The sequence below is a fragment of the Odontomachus brunneus genome, unplaced genomic scaffold (assembly GCF_010583005.1).
Source record: "Odontomachus brunneus isolate Ranch 3 - 2012 unplaced genomic scaffold, Obru_v1 Obru_scaffold_006, whole genome shotgun sequence".
NCBI classification, from domain to species: domain Eukaryota; kingdom Metazoa; phylum Arthropoda; class Insecta; order Hymenoptera; family Formicidae; genus Odontomachus; species Odontomachus brunneus.
In genome coordinates this window covers 2606805-2632843 of record NW_022639456.1, presented here as the reverse complement: position 1 = coordinate 2632843, position 26039 = coordinate 2606805, and the positions used below count along the sequence as shown (strand labels likewise).

At 46.2% G+C, this 26039-nt stretch overlaps 2 protein-coding genes across 6 annotated transcripts in view; one reads left to right on the top strand and one right to left on the bottom strand.

Annotated features, from left to right (window-relative positions):
- LOC116850917 (MRN complex-interacting protein) overlaps positions 1 to 26039 on the bottom strand; it is a 91673-nt gene that overhangs the window by 42350 nt on the left and 23284 nt on the right. The window contains exon 6 of one of the 2 annotated variants that reach the window (XR_004379479.1): positions 5830 to 5954. The exons of the other annotated variant lie outside the window; for it this stretch is intronic. The gene's annotated coding sequence lies outside the window, so the exon portion shown is untranslated. The remainder of the gene's footprint in view (positions 1 to 5829; positions 5955 to 26039) is intronic. 2 annotated transcript variants of the gene reach the window in all.
- The window catches only part of LOC116850841 (extracellular sulfatase SULF-1 homolog), an 83440-nt gene that overhangs the window by 35825 nt on the left and 21576 nt on the right, over positions 1 to 26039 (top strand). For all 4 annotated transcript variants that reach the window (XM_032829602.1, XM_032829593.1, XM_032829575.1 and 1 more), the window contains exons 2-4: positions 5587 to 5910; positions 8349 to 8588; positions 25194 to 25515. In XM_032829602.1, coding sequence (XP_032685493.1) covers positions 5658 to 5910; positions 8349 to 8588; positions 25194 to 25515 — 815 coding nt within the window. In that variant the 5' untranslated portion in view covers positions 5587 to 5657. The remainder of the gene's footprint in view (positions 1 to 5586; positions 5911 to 8348; positions 8589 to 25193; positions 25516 to 26039) is intronic.

The following is a 26039-nucleotide window of genomic DNA, read 5'->3' as shown; positions in this document are numbered from 1 at the left end:
GAGAGAGAGAGAGAGAGAGAGAGAGAGAGAGAGAGAGAGAGAGAGAGAGAAAGAGTGAGAGAGAAAGAGAGAAGAGGAGGGGAAAGGAAGAGAGACTCTCTCTTCTATCAGCGGATGCGACGCCGAGATACCGCACTGATATCGGCCATATACGAGAAGCGCGATTATTTAGGCGAAAAATGTGAGCCGTTTTTCAAGCTGATACTAACCACAGCCGGTCCACGGAGGACCCACGGAAAAAAGAAAGAAAGTCAGAGGGAGGCAGCATTTCTGAAGGAACGACCGCGGTCATCGGCGTTTTCTCGCCGTCTACGGCACGTCCGGAGCTCTTTACTCGCGTTTATCTCGAGTAAAAGGCAACAAGATCGGTCGGTCCTCATTAGATACGATCGGATATAATTGGAGCGATGTGCTCTCTTTGTCTGTACTTTTTGTACGCCCCCGTGTGCGCCGACACGGCTCTGCTGAAGCCGATAATGCTGTCGAACCATGAATGCCGGTCTAATTTCAACTCGCTATGTCGCTCGTAAATAGGAAAATCGAATTTAATGAGTCATTGAACGCACTTGAATACGTGTATCCAACATCTTGGCCGCAGGCCGCTCGTCGTGCCACTGACACTGACAGTGACGCTCGCGCAAACACGAATCGATCGGAGAAATACGTGTTAGAAGTGCGATGCCAACGAGATTCTGATTAAACATCTCGAGAATCAACGGTGAACGCAAATAGCGCGTCGTTACGCGCGACGATTCTCGTCGTGGATGTACACCTTGCTCGTCAACTCGCAAACTATCGTTCCGGTCGCGGGAGATCGCCTTCTCCCCACCCGCGCTCGAAAGTTTATCGTTATTGAATTTTCTTTCAAATTTCTGCCAAAACTCTGCTGAATTTTTGCCGAATTTCAATTTCAATTTTAATCAACGTGGCATTCTCATTATGATTGTTAACATCGCAATTCCTTCCTCTCCGCTTCTCTCAAATCTGCGAATTCTATCGAGCTTCCCAACGTGGTAATGAAAGGGTTACGAAAAGAGAAAGTTTGTCTCGTTCATCCATTGATCCCATTTATATTCGTCCGTACAATTAACCTAGCATTTAGACTCAATTTTCCGCAACTCACTTTAACCGGACTTTAACTTTGAGGACAAGATCTATCCAAACATGTATAGTCGCATTACTTATTTGCGAATAAATTAATCAATGACGACCCGTACACTGAGAGAAAGATACTTGAAAATTTATTTACGAAATATAAAGTTTATTTTGCAAAAATATAGCTTACTTCACAAAAATAGATGTTACTTCATAGACACAAACTTTGTATCTCACCAAGAAACTTTCCAATATTCTTCTCAGTGTATAATTTAAGAGAACGCCTTTTACATTAAACACATTTTACATTAGTCAATTTCCTTGCCGTATATAAATAATGCGGCTATGTCCGGATAGGCGTCCCGAGTCGAAATTTTGACCCTACGTTGAACCTTGAATTCTACAGCACAGTAGGAGCTAAGATAGCAAAGTAGGTTTAATTCTAATGATATAATTTACTCCTACTTTGACCCTGATGATGTCTGAAATTTCCGCTTTCGCTTTCTTTAGCGTCAAAGTAGGTTGTATAATAGTAGATTCTTAGGAAGCAAGGTAGGTTCGGTTGCAAACCTCTATTGAAGCTTTAGCTGCTACATAGAATATATGTATTTTATAGAAATATTTAAAAAATTTAATAAATAACGAAACAAAAACGTCAAATACAAAATATACATTTTATTTGTTGCATATATTTCATCAGGATCAAAGTAGGAGTAAATCATATCATTAGAATTAAACCTATTTTGCTATTTTAGCTCCTACTGCTGCTCCTACTGGTGTAGAATTCAAGGTTTAACATACGGTCAAAATTTCGACTCGAAAATGAGTGTCAATATCGTCAAAGTAGGTTTTACCTAGGCTGTAGATTGTCTAAGTAGGCTCAAACTATTTTTAAGAGCGTCAAAATTTGGACAAGGTAGTGTTCAAAGGTTCAAAAGAGAAGTTAATGAGTATCAATATCGCCAAAGTAGGTTTTACTTAGACTATAAACCGTCTAAGTAGATGCAAACTATCTTTAAGAGCGTCAAAGTAGCATCAAAATTTCGACTCGGGATGTTAAGCTGCGGCTGAGATGAGTTATGGAACTGGGCCTCGCTCAATTATTTGCCGGATCATATTTTCGACGCGCGACGTTCCACGTACGGCGCGTTCGGAGTCATATCCGCGACGTGTTCGACATCCGCGAGTCTCGGCGTTTAATAAATCGAAGAGGAACATCGCGCATTATGCAACCCACGCCGTCGCCGGGCTCTCTGACGATTCGAGTCGCGCAGCCGAGCGTTCGTCGCTTCCTCGGAGAGGATCCTACAGATCGACCTACACTCCGCGCGAACATGTCGCGTCGCAGGCAGGTAGAGCAGGTTAACGCGTAAACATCTCGCGCACGTAACATCCGTTTAACCTGCGCCCGGCCCACTCGGCGCACAATCGGTTGTACGTCCAACCGTACGCCGCCGACACCCACGGCACACGTTACACGAATCCCCGATATAATAATGAATTACGTCGGCGAGGAAAATGGAATCCCGAGGTGGAGAGCAAGGCGCGTCAACGTTAATCGAATTCGAGCGAGGCGCGAGAGCACGTCCCGCCTGGAACTTTGTCTCACCATCAGGCTTGTCCCAATCAATTATTCAGTTTGTATAAGGTGATAAAATAGTAATTATTCCCTTAACTGTTAATAAGGTCCTTATTAAGGTTCCCTTAATTGTTAAGGTTAATAAGGTTAATAATTATTAATCTTTAGTTATTAACCCCTCAAGTGATTTGTCCGTTTCGTGGTAAGATAAATTCCTTTCGATTCACTTAACCCTTTCGTGCCTCTGGGACATATATGTCCTACTTACAAAAATCATTATAACTTTTAAACAAATAGTCCTATCGACTTCTACTTCAACTTGTTTTAAAGATGAAGGTTCAAGCTACATGTACAAACCATCGCACACTTTAAAATATTATGTGTTCAATAAATGTAGTTATTTAAACTTTGCTAAAAATCCAACTTTTGGGTAGTAAAGAATAACTTTTTATTATGTCGAAAATTCATGGAATTAATGCTAATTATATACTTAAAGTCTGACAGCAGTACATGACAGCTTTATCAATTAGAAAGAACTTGTGTTTTCACCCGTGCTATTGTATACTATGGAGGTCGTTTTCTCGCAACTCTAGCGGATATATTTGCATACTGGCAACAATGTACTCAGAAGTTCCTTGTAATAGTTATCCGAAATATATTATCTTGACTCGAAATTTTTACATTCGAATTATAATTAATATTCAGAAAAAAAACATAATTCAAACTTTTATTTTGAATATATCGATATTTCAGCATTTCATAACCACTATCTTGAACCCGCCATTTTGAATTTCAATTTTGATAGTTGATTTGAAATCAGCGCCCCCAAAAACCTATAGAACCGTCTCCATATAGAATCTCTTCTGGGAAAGCCGGAGGCACGAAAGGGTTAAACTATTGCTTTTGGTTGTTGTCGTCTTTCACTATTACGGTCCATAAAACCTTATCAAATAATAAACTGATTGAAGTCCGACAATGATGTTTCTTTTCACTCATAGCAGACACAAACTAGATATACTTTGTATTCTGTTTCTTAAAATTCTGCTCAAAGAGGAATAGCAATAAACAGAAATCGAAATATATGCTTGTTAAAAAGAAACTCGCTCTGCGGGAAATCGCGCAGTCATTTTGTATCACCACTGCGGAGACTGATAACATCCTGACTGTCACGCTGCGTTACATGACCTACCGGGAGCCAATAACACCAGCTTGTACAAACTAAATAACTGATTGAGATTAGCCTGATCAGGATCATGGGATAAATTTCTAGTGTCGAGTTCGCCGGTTTCTTGATTCCCGTCCGACGTTATATTCGTTGCTCGCGTTAAATACACTTAGATTAGATTCGTCAAATAATTTAGGTTAGATAAAACAGTCTCCTAGTGATATATACGATACGTCCAAATCGATGAGAGCGAGAAGGAGGGAGTTAATTCGAGCCCGCTCTCTCTCTCTTTCTCTCTCTCTCTCTTTCATACGTCTTATTTATCGTTCCTCCGGTTCCTCGCGAGATTTCCGCACCGCGATAAGCGACCGGCTGCAAAGCACAGACCGTGCGATTATAGTCTTGTTCTTTGCTACCACGCTCTGACCGAGGCTCACGTATTTCTTTCCTCTTTTTTTACGCCTTTCACTTCTCATCTCTTGCCGAGAGACGAGGCTCTGTCCTGAGCGCGCGACGCGCGCTATTCAGTTAGCGCGGTCACATGCGCCCTCGACGCCATGCGTCCTCATCTCCACGTGACCATCGAATATTCATCACACAGGATATTAACGCGACACCTGTTAATTGCGGGTGTAGATCGCGCGCACGCGACGAAATCGCGACGGACAGCGAGTGCGATGGGAGAGGCGAGTGCATCGCGGCGAACTGCAAAGCTCGCGGGGATATGATCGCGCGGATTGCATAACGCGTTACGTTCGTGCGGGAATTTCATTCGCGGTGTATCCACGCGCGGTTTCGCCGCATCGACACGCCGGATGAATGGAAAGTACGACTCGATTGGTATCCATCGCGCGCGCGTATTTTCCAATAACTATTCGATTGCGCAACACACGCGCGAAAGCAGCCGGTCGAATGTTCTTATCTCGTCATAGAGGAGGAATGCGTCTCTCTTTTTCTCGCTTTTATCGTTCACACACATCGAGTATCAGTGTGAGAATGTGAACGCGCAGACGCCAATGCGTGGACATATTTTTGACATCGTTGTGCTTACGCAACGAGATCTCGCTCGTTTCGATCTGGATTCTTATCGATGGCGTGCATGCGCGCACGTGAGAATGAAAGATTCAACGAGACGAGACGCATCTGACGCAACCAGACGCGACGAGGTCGGTCGATTGATCGATCAGGGCTGCGGCGTGCGTCAAAAGGATGCTGGCTACCGATATAATCGTAGTTTTCATTGTTCTTCCATTTGGTCGTATGGAATTGCAACTGCTTTTATACAGAGCGAAAGTACAAGTGTCAATGCATACATGGAAAAAAGAGTTTGGCTGGACCAACCAAATTTCTAGTGAAACATGAACGAACCAGAAATTCCGGCCGGACTTACCGGAATTCTATCCAAGTTAACGAGACTTTTGGTAACAGAATTCTGGTAACTTCGGCTGAAATTTCTGGTTCGTTCATACTTCACCAGAAATTTGGTCAATTCAAAAACGTTTGTTTCACGTGGAAAGACTCCAAATATTGTATCAAAATCGAAAAGTCTTTTTTATTTACAATCTTCTTTATTCTCAATGTAATATTCGACGTCCCGCCATGCCACCGACACTTGCGCTGTCACTCTGCGTAAAAGCATCTGCAATTCCACGCAGCCAAATGGAGAAACAGTGCAAACTACGAAATATAATTGCGTTGTGTCGGTATCCAGCGTCCCTTTAACGCGCGTTTCGTTTTGCTGTTGCAGCTCACAGCCATGGTATGACACTCGATTGAGGTAGCCAGCCCATAAGCGACGACCAGCAGCAGCCGAACGCCATGAGCAAGCTATTTCAATTTCTGGCTCTCCTCCTGCTGGGTGTCAATGCCAGACGGACCGACGGAGACAGACCTGCGGATGACGCGTACGCCAGCCAGCGTCGCGGCACCCTCCACAAGTCGAGTTACAACGGCAACGGCAATAATAATTACAATCATCAGTCGAACTCACCCTATCTGCCGTATCAGCAGCCGCGCGAGAGGAAGCCCAACATCGTGCTGATTCTGACGGACGATCAGGATGTCGAGCTGGGTACGTAGACACCGGCGCAATCTCTCATGTCGTGCGTGTGTTCACTGAAAGAAATTATCCGATAAAAAATTAACAAACGGATATTCTCGATCAAAATACCGACGAATTTTTGTATCCGATCAGAAATCCGGTGAGAAATATCGGTTCATGATTTTTTGATCGGCTTATCTGATAAAATGCCATCATGATCACAAGTATCTGATTAAATTTAATCGGATATCCTATAATTGACTATCTAGAAACGCGTTAGATCGAAAACTTTTAATAATTCTTGATTACAACATGTGGCTATATGCAATCTTCTATTGCAGTCGTTTGCTAAATCTGCCGTGCTACGGAAAAAAGTGGTTAACTACATTTGGCTTCAAACTGATAAAATCGACGAGAATTGTTTGCTTAGAGAATCGTAGTGGAAAAGTAAATCTCTATGAATACAAAAGTATGTATTGGGTAAATCGGATACGCTTTTTTATTCTGCAATAAAAAATTAATTTTTTAAATATTTACTACTCGAAAATGCACTTAAGATTCTTGCTTTTTGAAAATACAAGAAAAAAAAGTCGCAAAGTGACTTAATAGTTTTCAACATAAGAAAACTGTAACTACAAAAGGCTTTTCTTTTGTAACAAGGACCATGCTTTTGCTAGAAAAGAAAGCATTAATAGATGTTATGGTCTTTTTCAAGTATATTTTTGTGACGTATTGCACGCATTGTACAATTTTTTTGTCAATTACGGCTTCTTTTTTGACTATTTTGTCATATTCGAAACTTTTACGTAGAGTTAACCCGTTTTTATTTCAATAAATAATAATAATTTTTAGTTTTTGTCGGTACAGTTAAACGTAATTCTTTGTCACGAATATATTAGTAAAAATATATTTATAAAAAACTCATTTTTCTTAAAAATATGACTTAATCATATTTTTCCTCGGCACGGCAGAAATGTTTTGCACACCTTTTCGCACGTGAAGTTGGCGTCGCTCAGAATAGTCACGATTACGCTGATAGGGTTGTGTAATAATCGGTTACGACAGTTGTCAAAATGACAATGCAATGAAAGTAAATTTTATCGAGATAATGTGACAACGTATCAATACGGCAAAGATTACCCCGGATTTAACCGTCGTGACAGCGATAGAATTTTAAGCGACGCCAACTTCACGCGCGAAAAAGAACCGTTTAGCAAACGACTGTACACAGTGCGTCGGATTATTTATCGCGCCGCATTACCGGTATGAATGTGCCTACGCAGAACATAGAGTCACTTTGTTTATTGCGTGCAACACCCCGGCGCCTTATCTCACCGTCACGATATTCGTCTTAGTCTTCGCGAAGGAAGGAGCGCGTTGCCGAGATATCGCGCGAGGAGAAACGCAATACGCAATCCTATCCGTAACGTGTCGCGTGTGAGCGTACTCATTTCGCTGTAATTCACCCGTTAATCATCCCATACGCGAGGTCACTGAATGATATTTGATATATTCGTTTGTAGCGAGACTGCTCGCGATTAGACGCGCTTTCCTCCTTCGGTGTCCGATATCTGAACGGATAAACCGCGAATTAGGAATGAAAAAGGAAAATCAGTCGGAATATTTTTCACGACGAGCAATATTTTCCTCAGATTTTTTCCTACACGGAGAGAATTTTATAGAAAAAATTAATGTAGAATTTTGCAGGAATAGATGGACATTCGGCAATAATTGACTATCTCTTTACGCGCTACTAAAAAATCTGCTATATTCTTCGCGAAATTTACCATGTTCTTTAGCAAGGTAGGTCTTCCTCTCCAATTTCTTGGAGTAAAATTTCGCTCAGAAAATAGAATAAGCACCGAGTCACTCGAGCGACTTTTCTCTCGCATAGAACGAATTCTCCATTCTGAATCAACGACTGAATATTTTCACTCATCGAAGTGAACATATTCAACAGATTGAAATATTCGCCCAATATAGACAGAACTCACTCTAAGCTGGAATGAAACATTCACTCTCGCAATTTCACGTGGCAGTATCTTCACTGTTGCTTGTGAAGATACTGCCACTTTCCACTCGTTTCGAGAGTGAGATTCCATCCCATGAAACTTGGAGAGTGCCGACAGTCTATTCCTGCGTGATGAAATTGAAAAGAATTTATATGAAAGGAAAATTATAATATTCTCTCTCTACGTATATCTCTTCTAAGATTACTTCGCGAGGAGCTCGACGCCTGATATTCGCGCGACTTGGACGGCCGAATCGATCGAGGAATCCGCGGGGTAAACATCGCGAAATCGTCGTCGTCGTCGACGAGCGCAGTTGGTGGCCGCTCGTGAATGCTCACGGCCGAAGCGATATGTCGAATCGAACGCGGCATTAGGCACCCACATGGCACAATAGCCCACGGCCCGACCGAACAAATGTTTGACCGCGTTCTCAAAGTGGTCGACTTGATCCCTCAGGTTCGCTGAACTTCATGCCACGGACCCTGAGGCGAATAAGGGACGAGGGCGCCGAGCTGAGACACGCATACGTGACCACTCCCATGTGTTGCCCAAGTAGGAGCTCCTTGCTGACCGGTCGTTACGTTCACAATCACGAGGTCTTCACGAACAACGACAACTGCAGCAGTCCCCAGTGGCAACGAGATCACGAGCCACACTCCTTCGCTGCTTACTTGAGCAACGCGGGATACCGGACAGGTAAGAAGTCGCTACCGTTTGCCGGCCCGTGCAAGCCCGTATAAGACCCAGTCGTTGTCGTTCGCTTCAATTGTGATTCATGACGGCGCGTCTCGACCCTCCGATCTCGCACGAGAGTTCGCACGAAATCGCGCGTGTGCGTCCCGTCGTCGTCGTCGTATTTGGTCGACGCGTATTTCGGGGAGCGGTGTTCTGGGGAAAGAATGGAGCCTCCTGATGGGGAGATTGCTCGTGTGCTCGCGTCTCGTTGCTCGTCCGCGACGATCCGCGAGACGCGACGAGAATAGAATATTTTATTGTTCTCTCCGCGCGTTCGTAATGCGCATAACTCGACCTTTGGCCGCATAAACGCAATCGGGATAATCGAGACACGTTCAATTGAAGTGAGGTTTCTATTTACCTCTCCCTCCAGCGGGTGAGCAGCGCACAATGCGCTCTATGCGTAACTGGAGTCAAGTACGGTCAGCGACGATAAATCCTCGTTACGTAAGCCCCGTGAGCGCGGCGCGAGGGCCATAGTTAGCCGGGATTTTCAATTGGACCGGGTCCTGAACCTCGCTTTCCTTTTTTCCTGCTCCCCCTCTCTCTCTCTCTCTCTCTCTCGTTCGCTCGCTCCGGCCACTTTTACATCGCGCGTAAATCAGACGCGTCGTAACGGCGACTTGCACGGTGAACTTCTCTCGTTGCGAAAACGGGAGAAGCCAATGTCGACGAAGTCGGCATTCCTGTTTACGCGCGAGCGCAAGTGCGGGCGCATTCCCGCAATTAAAATCACGATCGATTCATTCTCCCTTCCTCCATCTCTCTCTCTCTCTCTCTCTCTCTCTCTCTCTCTCTCTCCCGCCTGCCACATTTCATCTTCGGCGACGACGAGCGTGGCGCCTCGCGATTCTCATCCCGCGCTCGCCGTTCCCCGCTCAGGGACGACACTCTCGCATTCGGTCGCGCCGTAGGACGAATATGGCAATGCATTCCCGCGGAATTCCCGAGCTTCGATCCCGCCAAGTGAGTTCGTCCCGCGCCGTCCGACCGCAATTGTTCGGTGCGTTGCAGGCTCCACTCTTCTCTCTCTCTCTTTCTCTCTTCTCCGCTCTCCTCTCCTCTCACCGGTCTCTCGACAAATCTTGGCGGCTCGCAGAGGCGATGCCTCCGCTCTCGCGCAGTGCGAGCACCAAAAACGGCTGCGACCAACGCGGCACGGAACGTCGCACCTGCGCCGCGATGCGATCGATCGCCGACGGCAATAACTCAAAATCCAAACGTTCGAGCCGCGCGCACGGTGCTCTGTACACACCGAGGCCCACGTACATTCGCATCATTTGACCACCGCAAGGTACCGGATATTCCCGTATATCATCCGAGACCCCAGCGCGTATCCGTCCCGAGTCTATAAATCCGCGATTACGCCTCGACGTGCGACACACAGTCGGGATTCGATGTGGCGTGTCGGACGCGAGGCGCTGGGGCTATTAACGTGCGTGTTTACGATCGTCGAGGACGTCAGCTCGATGCAAACCGGGCGTTTCTGATCAGTTACTCTAGTTGCATTGAGAAACAAGATGTTTAACAAACATTTATTAGATGGGTACCATTAACTTAAATCAAACATATTTACTTAAAATTCTCTTCATTGGAATACAGTATTATTTACTTAATTCGAGTAAACAATACACGATTTAAATGAAGAGAATTTTTATTTAAATAAATATGTTAATGGTACCCATCTAATAAATATTTGCTAATTTCTAGGTATTTTTGTGTGCTCTCACGGTATTTATACTCGCGATCGCCAGCGTTTATTGCTGCTTCAGTCGATCGATTGATGATGCTCCTTTTTCCGCGGTTACGAAGAGAGGAGAGTCGTGGAACTATTATTTTTATTCAAAGGCGAGGACACTCGCGAGAGGCACTCGACGTTGACGTCGGGTCAGTTTCGAGTTTCTCACTGTGTTTACTCGCGATCGCCACCGTATTGCCGTTTCAATCAATTGATGTCCATTGCCGCGGTTATGAAGAGGAAAATCATGAAGTTATTTTTACTCAGAGAAGCGAAGACACGCGAGAGATACGGTGATTGCGCTCGCTGTTTATGTCAAATCGGTTTCTAGTTTCTCGCGGTGTTTGCCTGCGATCGCCACCATATTGCCGTTTCGATCAATCGGAGCCCATTTCCGCGATTATGAAGAGGAAAATCGTACAGTTATTTTTACTTAAAGAAGCAAAGACACGCGAGCGAAACGGTGATTGCGCTCGTCGTTTATGTTGAGTCGGTTTCTAGTTTCTCGCGGTGTTTACTTATGATCGTCATCTCCTATATTGCCGCTTCAATCAGTCGATGCCCAATTCCACGGTTATGAAGAGGAAAATTATGAAACTATTTTTGTTCAAAGACGAAAAGAACACACAAGAAATATAGCGATCGTCGTTCATTCTCCAAATTTCGGAATCTCACTCAAAAACGAGTGAAATATGGCGATATGATCACTCGAAGTGATAGTGAAAACATTACCACTCTCGCAAAATTCGAGTTTGGTGTGGATTCTGACTCCACATGAGCGAATGTTTCAGTCGATTAGAGCGAATATGCTTCTGTGAAGCACATCGGATTCACTTTTCAATTTCGAGTGAGAATGTTCGCTCGACGATTACGAGTGGAGAATTCGCTCGATACGAACGACAAGTTAATCGAGTAACTCGGTGGTCGCTTTCGAGTGAAATTCAGAGAGTACGCCGAGTCAGTTTCTAGTTCGTCACGGAGTTTACTTGCGATCGCCAGCGTATTGCCATTTCCATCGATTCGCGGAATCTAATTTCCACGGTTATGAGAAGGAGAATCATGAGATTGTTTGTATCGAAAGGCGAAGACAGGCGCGAAACAGATACAGGCAATTGCCGCGACTGCTAATAATTACATAGTTGTAAGTTGCGGAGAAGTAAGTACCGGAGGAAGCGAGTCTTTAACCCTCCACTTGTGAACCTAACGAGTTTACGCCAGATCATTGCCCACGATAAGATGTTACTTATGCTGGATCATGCGTGGCGATAAGAAGCCGCGTTGCGTTGCGCAGCGTAGCGTGGCGAGACGCAACTTGGCGTGGCGTTGCGTTTATGTACTGCAAAATTCGTCGTGTTCATGATCCGCGATTTGCAAGGCAGCCTCGCGATAGCCCGAGCGCGATACCCGGCGACACTAATGTACTGTAACAGGGCGGATACACCGCTTGTGACACGCGAGGGACATCCCATCGTACTTATCGAGTCGTGCGCGCTGGACGTCGACGGCTTTCTGGCGCGTCATGTCCCATTACGAGCGGCGATTCCTCATCATCGAAAGGGAGCGCTTTGGCCTGGCCACGAGAGGTCGAGGATACTCGACGGACCGTGAAACGTCGCGGCCGCGTGTCGTGAACCCGTGCGAAACAAATATCTTCGATGTTGCCATCGGCAATTCGAGAAACAGATTCGCCGAAGACGATTGCCTTCGTCCCGCTGACGTGCGATCGATTGACGCGAGCCACCCGACGTGATCCCGTCGTCTTCCGAGTTCGATTTTTAACTCTACCTCGAAGGGAGACGGAAAGTCTCAACTGAATCTCGAAAAAAAAGACGAGTTATCGCGTCGGAGAGTGAGAACGCAAGCCAGGGGAGAGCTATTCGCGCTGGAACGCGAAGGCAGGCAGACAGGTAAGCAGGCAGGCAGGCAAAAATCTCGCGATCGCGACATCGGGAGAGATCCGATACCGGATCCTGCGAGGAGGTCCACCACCACTTTCGCCGCGTCTTCCGCCGGACTTCTTGCGATATCTTTCTACCCATACTCGCGAAACGCAGACAGGACGTTGCTCTCTGAGAGCGACCAGACTCCTGCCTTTCGGCTGAGCCTCGTCTACATCCGGCACGAGATTGGCGGCCTTCCAAAATTCGCAACATACGACGCCAAGACAGAGCCAGTCAGCCAGCCAGCCAGCTAGCTTACTGGCTCCTCTACTTCCGCGAAGGCTCCGCGGTGGAGTCGCCGAAATAAGACCGCGAATCTCCGCGTCCGGCCGGATCGTAGCCGAGGTGAAAGCGTGGCTAATTGCTGCGATATTCGCCGCTTCACTTCGCACTTTCCTCGAAGATCGGTATTGCCAATGACGCAACGCGCAACTCACTCGATAGTCTAGCGCGTTTCAATTCGATGACAAGTACGAAACGCGTCTCGACACCACGGCTAGGATCGGATCAGACCCCTTTTTGCATCTCGTTCTCTCGTTAAATTGTATCTCGTATAAATATCTAATGGAAATATCTACTGTGTCGCGGAAAAGAAAGTTTGGTTGGACCAGTTTCTGGTGAAACATATGAGCGATCCAGAAAGTCCGGTTGAACTTATCGGAATTCCGTTCAGGTTTAGGAATCTTGATCACTTGGATTGAATTCTGATCATTTCTGGGTCGCTCATATTTCAGCTGAAGTCGATTGATTTCTACCAACCAAACTTTTCTTTTGCATAATATCTCTTAGGATGAATGATAGAGTCATCCTCGTTACGCGGTGCTATAGGACGATGTGACATTCGGAAATGGAGGTCTGAGAATGATGAAAGTCATCCTTTCAGTCCGCTCGAGGGTCAAGGGTCGGATTTGTATATTAATGGAGGCGGCCCAGAGGTTCCCTCCAAACGAAACCTCTCGATAGCCGAATGGATCGTCATCGCGACCTCGCGGAGGACGACGCGATTTGCAAAGTACCGATCGATGGTCGTGCGGCAGCGCACGGAAACTCGTCTCGTTATCGCCGCCTGTTATACAGGGTGTCCCTGACCAGAATACCGAGGCTGGCGGGCCGGGCGACAAATTTTCTTCGTTATCTTCGCGAGAGAATCTTGTCACGAGCGCATACGTTATTCGGTCTCACTGTTAAGGCGCGTTCGTGACTTCGCGCCGACCAGCTCCGAGGCATCTACCTAAATCGTCCAGGTGATGTGAGAAATATGCATCAGCACGAACGCGAACATTCATGTGTGCACACACGCACACAGAATGCCGCAAGTGTTCCGCGTTGCTGTGTTCGTTAATAAGTTTCCCGCTTACTTCCCTTTCGGAAATTTCATTTTTAACGTCCCCATTTTGTCATATAAGTTTAAGCACCTAATAATACGATTAATCCTATCGAGACTATCAAAGTGAAGTCTATTTAACCCTTTCGTGTCTTTGGGACATATATATCCCACTTATAAAAATCATTATAACTTTTAAACAAATAGTCCTATCGACTTCTACCTCAACTTGTTTTAAAGATGAAGGTTCAAGCTACATGTACAAACCATCGCACACTTTGAAATATTACGTTTTCAATAAATGTAGTTATTTAAATTTTACTAAAAATCCAACTTTTAGGTATTGAAGAATTTTTTATATATCGAAAATTCATTGAATTAATGCTAATTATATACTTAAAGTCTGACAGCAGTACATGACAGCTTTATCAATTAGAAAGGTCTTGTGTTTTCACCCGTGCTATTATATACTATGGCGATCGTTTTTTCGCAACTCTAGCGGACATATTTGCATACTAGCAACAGTGTACTCAGAAGTTCCTTGTAATAGTTATCCGAAATATATTATCTTGACTCGAAATTTTTACACTCGAATTATAATTAATATTCAGAAAAAACTTAATATTCAAACTTTTATTTAATTATTAATTCAAACTTTTATTTTGAATATATCGATTTCAGCACTTCATAACCACCATCTTGAATCCGCCATTTTGAATTTCAATTTTGATAGTTGATTTGAAATCAGCGCCCCCAAAAACCTATAGAACCGTCTCCATATAGAACGCACCTCTTCTGGGAAAGCCGGAGGCACGAAAGGGTTAAACTCGAAGGAAGAGCGAAGCTTGATTGATTGTATCGTTCGATTTTAATTCATGATAATTTAAAAATTTTTAAGACCCCTTTCGATACACTCCTCGGACATTAAAAGCAACAATCTCTGAATCAGAAAAATCGAGAAACGTAGAGAAATATAGATATCTCCCTTCATCATCGAATTGCTCGAAATCGACAAAGTGAGTCCGAGCGTTACGCGCTTTGTATTCAACGGGATGCAACGAAAGGAAATCAATGAGCGTGCAATACAAGGTCGTACATTGGTTGACGCGACAAATACATTTGGTGATCATGCACAAGAGTCACGTTTCGCGTCACGTGCTGCTGCAACGAGAATCAGCCGACGTACGACTAATGAGGGACGATCTCTCATTTTTGCGAAATAACGTCGCGCGATGTCTACAGTCTAACGAAAGCACTTTACTCGATTAACACGCAGTTGCGAGATTCCTTCCCGCGTGAGATCCTTGCCGGAGCAAGCCTCGGGCATAATTTTTCCACGGCGACGGGGGGTTTCGAGCACGTCTTTAGAGGAGATTTTTCCTCGTCCATGATGCTTTCCTTTCGCATCGCGTCGCGCGCATGTCTAGTCTAATGATAAGACCACACACGAGCGCGTTGAAAGCCGCGCGCCGAGCTCGGCATAGATGCGCCGCGGGATAAGTGAAAGACTCGATACCACGGCAACCTATTAAAGTGTAGAAAAAGAAGACGAGGAAGAGACGAGCATACCTTCCTCGGTGACGGCGATAGGCAAAGTATCTTTTCGCGCGACAAACTCCGGAGTAGACGACCGCGAAGACTTAAGAGCCCGTGGATCTCCCGACTTTCGGCGCGCCACGTGCGACGCAGCGATCAGCTGATTTTGACAGCTCGATCGTCGACCGCGATTCCCGACTGATACGTCATTTGATTATTGTAACTTTAATTAACTACAACAACTATACCGACATATTGCGGTATAAATTACTACAGTAATAGTAAATTTGATGAGACTTATATGCCAAATACACGATATAAAAATATATTCAAGTAACTAAAATATAAAAATATATTCAAATAATTTTCAGAAATCAAGCGTGTATAAAGTTTTTGGACAAATACGCAGTAATTTCGGTCACAATTTCTATAATGTAGTTGTAATTTTTACTGCAATATTTTCTCCCCTCTGTCTACAAAATAGTTTATTAAACTATATATTTTTCTCATACAAAACTCGTGTAGTTGTATAGTAGTTTTTCTGAATGAGAGCCTATTAGACTGGTGGCTCTCTCGACGATAATTCATCCGTGGATCTCCCGACTTTCGGCGCGTCACGCACGACGTAGCAATCAGCTGATTTTGACAGCTCGATCGCCGACGGCGATTTCCGAGTGGTACGCGCGAGTCCGTTGATCTTTGAAACTTTAACGACCGATTCGTACACAATTGGTTCCACGTAGTACCACGAAAGATCCAGGTAGAGACGTCACCGCGTGCCGTACCTATTAACCTGATCGCTCTCGGCGTCTCGAGCGCACCACGTTCCGAGAAGAAGCGTTATATCATCGCACGTTCGCGTACAACTTGACGTCGTTGCGGCTAACATTACGCAATACTTGGCAAAATCTTTTTGCGTCTTGCCGATATAAGTGTATACTAGTTGCTGATAATTATGTCTCAACGTTCTCTCGCGATCGTGCTCGATTGATCGAGAAAGAAAAACGGACAGTCATGCGTCTCGTTCGCGGAAAACTGTGGCTGCACGTTCTCTCACGCCGACAGGAGAATCAAATGTTGACACAGTAACGCGTTTCTTTCCTGAAGCCTCTTTCGTGTATTAACGCTTTCCTGAGATAAGGATCACTTGCGCGGATTTCACTTGTCTTATTCCTCCTCACCGTGTGACAGATAACTCTAAATCCTGATCTACAATATGTCTTTTGCGTTCTATTTCTTGTCTTCTGTCTTTCTCTAGCTTAAAGCTTAAAGTTTGAATTAGAAAGAGATAAAGAGAAAAAGAGATAAAGAGATAAAGAGATAAAGAGAAAAGCAGGAAGCAAGGAGCATATGGTAGATCAGGCTTTAGAGTTCTGGCGAAGACTAAGGCGAAACAACGCTTCGAATAGAATCCATGCTCAAGAGTTACCGGCTCACTCGGCGTCTCATTTTTATTCATAAATTTTCTACGAACAGCAACGAATCGCTGTGAAATTTTGCGCAAGCAGTCGCGGCGAATGAGGTCGATCCTACGTTTGATCGCCGACATACGCGATCACTAACAGAAAAACAGCCAAGTTTCTCGCCAAGTTAACAAAATGCCAGTACCCGCCAATAAGTGGTTTGTTATTTTCAATTCGTTGCTCCGAGCAACACTCCTGCAACGGAGACATATAACTGGCTTAACCCAAATAGACGCGAACAAGTGTGATTTGCATTTCAGGCAGTGTGTATCTGTCAAGGTGACAAATGATGAGAACAAATGCAACGGTAACTGTTCGATCTGTTTCGTCAAACAACAAACGCGCTGTGTCGTTCTGATAACCGAGGCACTTTTCTCCGTGCAGAACCGCTGGAGTTCCGCTGGTCGTTCCACCTGAGCGTGCGATTGTCGCGCTTCTCTCGCCGCTTCTTTCCTCCTCTGGACGACGCGGTATCTCGTGTTATTCGAGTTACGTTTCACGGACACGATCTCACGGCGATTCTCGAGGCGAGGGAACTTTGCATAGATGCAAACAAGGAGACGTGTGGTGGTAGTCCGGCACGAAAGTCGCTTGGACGAGCGACCGGCCGCATTCGCGAGCATTCTCGGCTCAAAGAGCTGGTCACTCTCCTCCATGTCACGGCTGGTATTCTCGCGCGAGGGTGTGATTTTTCAGCGAGGCTTTCCGACATTCGTCTCATTCGTTTGATCCGCGTGACATTCGTCATGGGAAGACGATTTTTGCACCGTCGCGAGAGAATAGCGCCGCACACGATAACATACGTGTCCATTCGAATCGCGTTCGACGATGACACAGAGCTCGACCGCGGAGTCGCTTCGTTCCAGTTTTCACCGGCGAGCAGAAAAACCGCTGATTTATCGCGCGTTCTTCCATTCTCTATCCCGTATGCGAATCCGCGGGCATATATACGCGCGTGGAGGTATATGCATGGGAGCGCGCGAGCATCGCTGGTCGCGCAGGTGAGATTATCTAAATTTAAATCGCGCCACGACGATGCCGTGCGGAGGAGCATTGTTCGTCGTCGTCGTCGTCGTCGTCGTCGTCGTCGTCGTCGTCGCGTCTCCTCGAGAGGACCGGCCGCCAGTTTTTCGAGTGCTCGTGGGACACGAACGGGAGAGAAGGCCGGCTCGGGCGTACGTGTACACGTGTACACACGTGTCTGTGAAAGGGACGGAGCGAAGAAGAAGAGCGCGACGGGAGAAGGAAGACCGCGGCGAGAGAGGCACCCACACGGTTTTCAGAACACACACGAGGCTCGCTCGTAGGCACAAAAGGGCCCCCACGATGCAGGTGCATCTCTCGCTCAAGCAGGGCTGTAGTCGGGAATTTCGCGACCCCGTCTAATCGATACAAAGGGAGACCCGCGATGCGTGTGCCCTCGAGCGTATCGATCGATTCGCGGTGCTTGCATTCTTCCCGAACGGCTGAGATAAAGCGTGAAATATAATGTAACGCGCGCAGCGTGGCAAAGCGGATCGCGTAGAGAGTCGTTACGAGCGTTACGCCTAGGGAGAAGATCCGACGCGCTGAATGATATCGGCGGAAAAGCGCAGAAATCACTTATATACACGGAGAGAGTTTTGCAGTCTATTCCTGCACTACTAGAGAAATATGTAGCAAAACTGAAAAGAATTCATACGAAAAAAGAACTATAATATACTCTCCGTACATCGAGATTAATCTGTAATATCTTATCATCTCTCCAATCATTGCACAGAAATATTCAACTTATGAATATATATATATATATATATATATATATATATATAAAGGGATTGCACCGCGTGTATATAAATTCAATTAGATATGAGGCCGCTTTCATCCTCGTTGATTACATTTCCGCTATGATAAACGCATTCATGTGCGACCAACCAGACACATTTCGCGTAATTCTCCCGCACGGTAATAGCGCCTTTGTCCTCATCGAGTCCATTACCCCGATACAATAGACACCGCCTGCGCCGAGTGATATTTCCCGCCGCGTGAAATATTTGCCGGTGAGATGATTTCGCGTTTTAAACAGCGACAGAGGTAAAGCGCGCATCTGCGTGTTATAATATTTCCGCCCGTGCGGCTAAGGCGGATGAGGAGGAGAAGAGAGGATAGACCTTCGGGAGATCTCTCCCGGCCGACGAGCCGGGGAATTCAATCGAGCCATAAGCGGCTTGTCTCGCAAATGTCAATCACAACCGCGGTGTATCATTCCAATAATAATAATAAGGCATCAACTGGGGGCAAATGCGAGATAAGGGAAAGCTCTTTGTGATGCGCGCGACGTTTGCATGAATAATGAAACGAATCAGGCCCTATTATCCGAGTCATCGTAATAAGTGCATAATGACAGCGAACGTCGGGGGAGGGAGGGACGTCGTGTAACAGTCGTAAGGAGAGGAACGTTTCTGTATCTGTTAGCGACTGAAGAAAGCCCCGCCGCCGCCACCCCACGTGATACCGCGGTATTGTTTCAAATGGCTGTAGGAAGCCCGATTACCATAATACATACTTGTACTCGTTACTACGCGCGGCAAATCTCCCTCTTTCTCCCTGCCTCTTTCTCTCTTCGCCGTCTCGCGACCGGCAGACGATGAGCGTTCCTCGGTTTCCGGTGTCACTGCGTCTCCACAGAACCCTCGCGCGCTGACTGGAAATTCGCGCGAGTCAATGTCTCGGCGGGACAGACAGACGGATGATCGAAGGCAAGCAGGAATAAAGAGCCACGACGACGGCGATCTCGATCCGGGCGATCCGCTCCGTGAAAGAGGAGCTGCTATTCCGAGACGCGTTTCTTCGTTCGGATTTTACGCGAATTTCGCTAAGTGTCGTTAAAGTCCTTCCGACCCCCGCGGATCGGGCACTTTTTGCCCTTCCACCGCCGCCATGTGCAGTTTATTTGTCCTAGCCATATCCGTCGCCGACGTGTGCATATTCGGGCTTTACGGCGTCTTGTATACACGCGCGCACACATCCCCAAGGAGGTGCGCGCGCGCGATCTCGAGGCTACCGAATAACGAGCCGCGCGACTTGCGCAAACGCCACGATTCGTCGTGCCGGTCTTTTTACGGAATGGCGTTTGTTCGTTGAACGGCTCGTTAAGCGCGCGCGCGCGCGCGGCGGCCGCGGCGATGTGGTGCGGAGAAGCATGCGATGTACCTTTAAATCTCGCCTCACGAACGTCAGTCGTTGGCTCGTAACAAACAGGGCCACGGCCCGCGGGGGCCGACATGCGAACGAATGAACGATCGCCGAAGCGCGCGTGTTACTCGAATCCGAAAAGCGGGTTAATGCTCCCGCCGCACGAAACAACTTCCTAAAATAATCGCGGGCTTCCTCCGCGAACGCCGCACCGCGCCGCGTCACGCCGCGATATTCTAAATTCATTTGCGCGCTTAACCCCGGCAATTTTCAGCGACCATTCGCGACCGACCGACGCGACTCGCGCGCGCGAAGGGTGCGTTTAACTCTTTTAAGTGACAGGGACGCGTGCGCTCCGTTCTGCGGATGCTCCTCCCGTTCAGCGAGCGAGCACGGAGACCATTAATTACCGCGGCCCCCCTTCATTTCACACAGCGCGGGAGATAACTCGAGAATTATAATCCCATCCGACATTATCGCGATTATATGCGAGATAATCGGCTTTAATTTTCATTCATTTCATCGTAATGCAAATTCCTAACGTAAATTTATCATACTAATAATTATCGAATATTTTATAAGCGTAAAGCGAGCAATATACCGCCACGATAATCGAACTGACGTTCCATTCAGTAAACAGGAAGAGATCAAGCCATGGTTGAGATGGCATTTTCCGAATAATTAATTCGGAATACCTCGAATTAATACGTTAACTTCTCAAGTGGTATGTCCGACAAAATTTCGTGGTGAAAAATTAATTGATGTTCTCGCAAAAATTAATTTCGCTTATTTATTCGCAAAATATTAAGCTCCCTTTGATTCACGTTAAAACTTGCGTTTAACTCATAATGCAAATGAAAAAAATGAGATAAATTCTATATTCTATTTGTTTTAATTTTTCATGAAGAACGGTAATAAAGAGAGGAAAATTTAGATATCCTTATTTAAAAAGAGGAAAATCTCACTTTGTCTCATCTCTCCTTCACTTAATTTTATTGACAGCGATTATCAAGTGAAGTCGCGCGAATAACTCGTGGACGAAAACGGCCAACATTTTCTGCTCTCCCAGAAACGTTCACGGAGAGACTTGACGTCAGCCGGCCGTTAGTCGTAACCGCGAGTCATTAATAACGACGAATATCTATTGGTATCCCGAGAAGCTTCCTCGACTCGCGGGAATTCCGCGAGGATTAATGAGCGGCGGGCGTAATACGAGGATTTATCTCCATCTCGCTCTCGCGCACAGCCGTAATTGTTCGCGCTTCGTCGGACCTTCGGTATTTGCCCTTAAAATACGCAACGCTGAATTTTGGAACAGTCCCTGCCTCCCTACCTTCCGTTTTCGCGCACTGCGTCTCCTTCCTGGACCGGCGAATTCTGCGGCGAATTTGTCTGGCTGACCCATATTCTTCCTACGGCGGCGGAGCGTATCCGCCACGTCGAACAAACGCTTCCTCCCGCCGCCGCCGTCTCGTTCTCTCTCTCTGTTTCGTTTTGTTTGTCGAAAACTCGATCGGCGGCGACTGGCGCCAGAATATCGCGACGCGTCTTCGTCCTTCTGCCTGGTCGCCGCCGCCGTCGCCGCCGCCCCGTCGGCCACAGGCGTCGTTCGATTTCGCGCGCGATTCCGATCGGATTTTTTTTTCCTCTCCTTCCGTTCTTCTTCCCTCCTTTTCCGCCGGATCGGGCTTTTATCCCGCGGCGAATCACCGCGCATCCATCGTGAATTTTAATTCGCGCCAGTCGCCGTCGCGTTCTTCTCCGCGGCCGGCCGTGGCGCGTCGCGCTTCCGCCGTGAGCGAAGCAACAGGTGCGATGCGTAATCGACTGCAATCCTGATAAATCGCCCTATATTTCACGCAGATAATTCTCCCCGGCGAGGTCGTCGCACGGAGGATCTGTACTGTCGATGTCGGCGGGGTAAGCAACGCGACCACGTGAGACTTCGGGATTTATCGTCGCGAGATTGCGTCATTTCGTCAAACAGAGAGAGACTGTCACAGGTGTGCGGTTGGAAGAATTCACACCTTGGCAGAAAGACAGATCAGAACTCGCGCTAGCAGAAAAGCAGAATCGACTGCCACCTGAAGACCAACGCGAGTTCTACTTGGCTCTTGCCTTTCTGCTTTTCTGCTATAAACTCTCCCTGATTTCTGATCTGAGTTTTCAGTTGAATCACCACATTTGCAATCGCGATCAACTGAAAGATTCACGTCTAACTCTAAACTCGGATTTAGAATATCTCACTGGTGCCGCCGAGTCTCAGGTAACGGCTATTAGAACTTGAGATTTTACGAAGACGTCATCGGCGAACGAGGGAAACAAGAGAGAGTAACGAGACGTGGTCCCGGCAAGAAGCCATGGTCCCGCGCTACGAAGTCGCCGAGTGCAATTTTTATAAATAAGCAGCGATATATACGCGCCCGCTGGTGCACGGGGATATCCCGGCGGAGGATACGCGAAGGAGCACCACGAACGAGAGGAACGGCCCCGCCGGTGGTGCCTTTGAATTAATTATTCGATGCCGCCCCGTGTATGAATAATTCAGATTTCGGACGGGATGAATCTTGACCGAGGCGCCTTGGGCGCGGGAAGGCGGAAACCGGGAAATGGAATTGCCTTTTGATATATCGCCGGCGCGCACACTCCCGAGCGGTGTGTCTGTGTGGTGTACACTCTGTGGATTTTTCGCTTCTCCATCTCCGAGGTGTGGGGCGAGAAGAAGTTCACTTAACGCTCCCGAGCGCGGACCCCAGCGAGCTACCCTGATCTTCCTTGCCTCGCGCATTTCCCATGCGGAAAAATGACGCCCCGGGACCGTCGTGAATCACAGCGCAGCGAATTTAAACGATGAACGGCGCGTCCATCGCGGTTATCGCTGCTTCGTACGCGAATCCGTGTGTGTTCTCCCCGTCGCGGGGAAAAGCAGGGAGCAGAAAAATCCGCGCGTACCATTTCCGTCGTGGGGGAAGCTAGGGAGCGAAAAAACTCGCGACTGTGCGACACGCGTGCTACCTGACACTCTCGCAATGAGTGCTGGCAACTCGCGATGTTGACCAATAATTTATTAACAATGAATAATATTTTCTCCCTCGCAAGTACTCCGCCACACAAAGAAGAAATGGTTGACCCAACCAAAATTATGATTATATTTGACTTATATTTCTTGCTCGTTCCAACACGAGGATGCCCGAGTCGAAATTTTGACCCTATGTTGAACCTTGAATTCTACATCGCAGTAGGAGCTAAGATAGCAAAGTAGATTTAATTCTAATGATATAATTTGTTCCTACTTTGACTCTGATGATGTCTGAAATTTCCGCTTTCGCTTTCTTTAACGTTAAAGTAAGTTGTATAGTAGTAGGATCTTAGGAAGCAAAGTAGGTTCAGTTACGAACCTCTATCGAAGCTTTAACTTCTATATAGAATATATGTATTTTATAGAATTCAAGGTTCAACATAGGGTCTAAATTTCAACTCGGAAATGAGTGTCAATATCGTCAAAATAGATTTCATCTAGGTTTCATCTAGGTTTCACCTAGGTTGTAGATTATCTAAGTAGGCTTAAACTATTTTTAAGAGCGTCAAAGTAGCGTCAAAATTTTGATAAGGTAGAGTTAAAGGTTCAAAAGAGAAGTTAATGAGTATCAATATCGTCAAAGTAGATTTTACCTAGGCTATAAACCGTCTAAGTAGACGCAAACTATCCTTAAGAGCGTCAAAGTAGCATCAAAATTTCGACTCGGGTGGTAGCAACACGCATATAAGATTATTATCATTAATATTGTAGTAAATTTCAAATAAAAAAGTGGTTTTCTCTATAATTTATGGACCATAATTTATAATGACTATTTCTCTATGTGTGATCATAGTTACAAATACCAAACATTTTTTGCTCAGTGAATGAGCGAGAGGCACATCGGCCAAATTTGTCCCGATGGAAAATCGAGACACACAGCGACTATTGCGAAGTGATTACACAAAAAGATATATAATCTCATCCTTGGTAAAATCCTCTGATGTATAATTTCAAGAGGATTCTTCCAAAATTAAAAGGAAAATATTCCAATATTCTTGAAGTTGGAGGAATGTGATCTCTTATCTACAGTACAAATCTTGTGCTTGACAGAAATTTCTTCTGATAAGAAGATATTCCGTGTTTTAAGCAAACAAGATATTCCTTTCGATTCAAAAAGAAAAAATTAAACAACGTCTAATAGATTAACAGTTGATTCCCATTAACTTCCGATTAACAGTTGATTAGAAGAGCACCACTCTTTCAGTAAGGATTTGCAGTTGGATGTGGATTCATCTCGGGCCTTTTTACTCAGTACATGAGATTACAGAAAATAACGTTCTACGAATAGAGTTCTATTTTTGCGCGCGAGAATATTTTCTTTCTTACAGAAGAATCCCCCTTGAGGCCATATATAAGAGGATACCGTAAGAACAAGATTATATTTCCTTTCTTTGGATATAACATCCAAAATGTGTGTGCGCGCGTTGCCAGCAACCGGCAGTGCCGCAAAGCAAGTTCGTTCGACGCGTAACACGTGATTCACGCGACGCACGAGTCGTGCCGTGCGTTTCCCGGGTACGTATCCCTGGTCGCGTGTGTATTTGGTTTTACCACTCGACTAATTCCACCTTCCGCCTTGGTGGTGCTCGCGCGCGTGTATCGCGGGGCCGAAGTGTCGGACGGAGCGCGGTCGATTTATTACGTGAGTCAGTTCTCCCGCGACGAGCGGAGCGTGTCCGAGGCACATTAATTATTATCGCCGCACTTCGGGGGAAGGGAGGCGGGGTAGCGGTGGTAGCGCGCGAGCGAGGCTCTTTTTTCCTCATTAATCTAACATCTAACGAATGTGTCACGCTCCGCGGCGATCGCTCGTTTAACCTGTGGAGTTCACGTGCGTTAAATTACAAAGTGCGCGCTACGATATCGAGGGAAATGTCAGTACGTACCACTTCTTCGCGAATTCCCCCGGCCGCGGGTATTATCGATCGGAGCAACAGAGGGTTTTATATATCGGCTTGAAAACTGGCGGTCTGGAAAACGCCATAATTTATCTCGTTACCAGCGAAACGTAATAATTTACACGCCGGTGTTACGTTTCAATCGTTAAGCACAAAGTTTAGCGAGCCGTACGAATTCCGTGCGCGTATCGCGCGAGATACACAAGCCCCGACCGTACAATTATCGCATAAATATTTCGAATATATCTAATAGTATCGCGTGATATTACAATCCATTGAAAGGAGAGACAGAGAGAAAGAGAGAGAGAGAAAGAGAGAGGAGGGATAGAGCGGCGTCCAAGATTGAATTTAATTATGCATCCTCTCGACCGATCGCGCACCCTATTTAATTCCCGCAATTTTGCACGTTTGCAGGATACTTCGGCAAGTATTTAAACAAGTACAACGGCTCGTACATACCGCCGGGATGGCGGGAGTGGGGCGGCCTCATAATGAACTCGCGCTACTACAACTACAGCGTCAACATGAACGGCAAGAAGATAAAGCACGGCTTCGAGTACAGTCGGGACTATTATCCGGACCTGATAGCCAACGACAGCGTGGCTTTTCTCAGACAGAGCAAACACAATTTCGCCCGGAAGCCGGTAATGCTCGTTGCGAGCTTCCCGGCGCCGCACGGCCCGGAGGACTCGGCGCCGCAGTTCTCGCATCTCTTCTTCAACGTCACCACTCATCAGTGAGTACTTACTTATCTACCTGTCTGCCCATACACCCGCCCACCTGTCTTCATCCCCGAAACTTTGCGCCGCCGTGTTTTCGAGCGCGACGCGGCGACAGTAGTGCGCGAAAATACGAGAAAAATCCGCCGCGAAGCCGTCGAGAAGCCAATTCGTCCCGTTTTACGCTCGACCCCGCGGTCTAATTAATTGACGAGCTCGTGCTCCTCCGTGCGACAAAGTTGCAATGTAAGCGAATTACGGCGCGAGAAGCTGGTTGCGCGAAACTAACAAGTAAACCTATTCAAAGGTACACTCCAATTTCTTTTCAATTTGGCACAAATGTATTAGGACCTTAACTTAGTTTCCGCCCAAAAAATACTGAGAAAAAGCATTTATTGTAAAAAATTTATTTAAATTATTTCAATGAAAGTATTTTCCATCACTTTCTACAACTTTTTGCCATCTTTCTGGCAACTGGGCGATACCATCTCGATAAAACGATGTTTGTTTCGAAGCAATCCATTCGTCCACCCATTCTCGC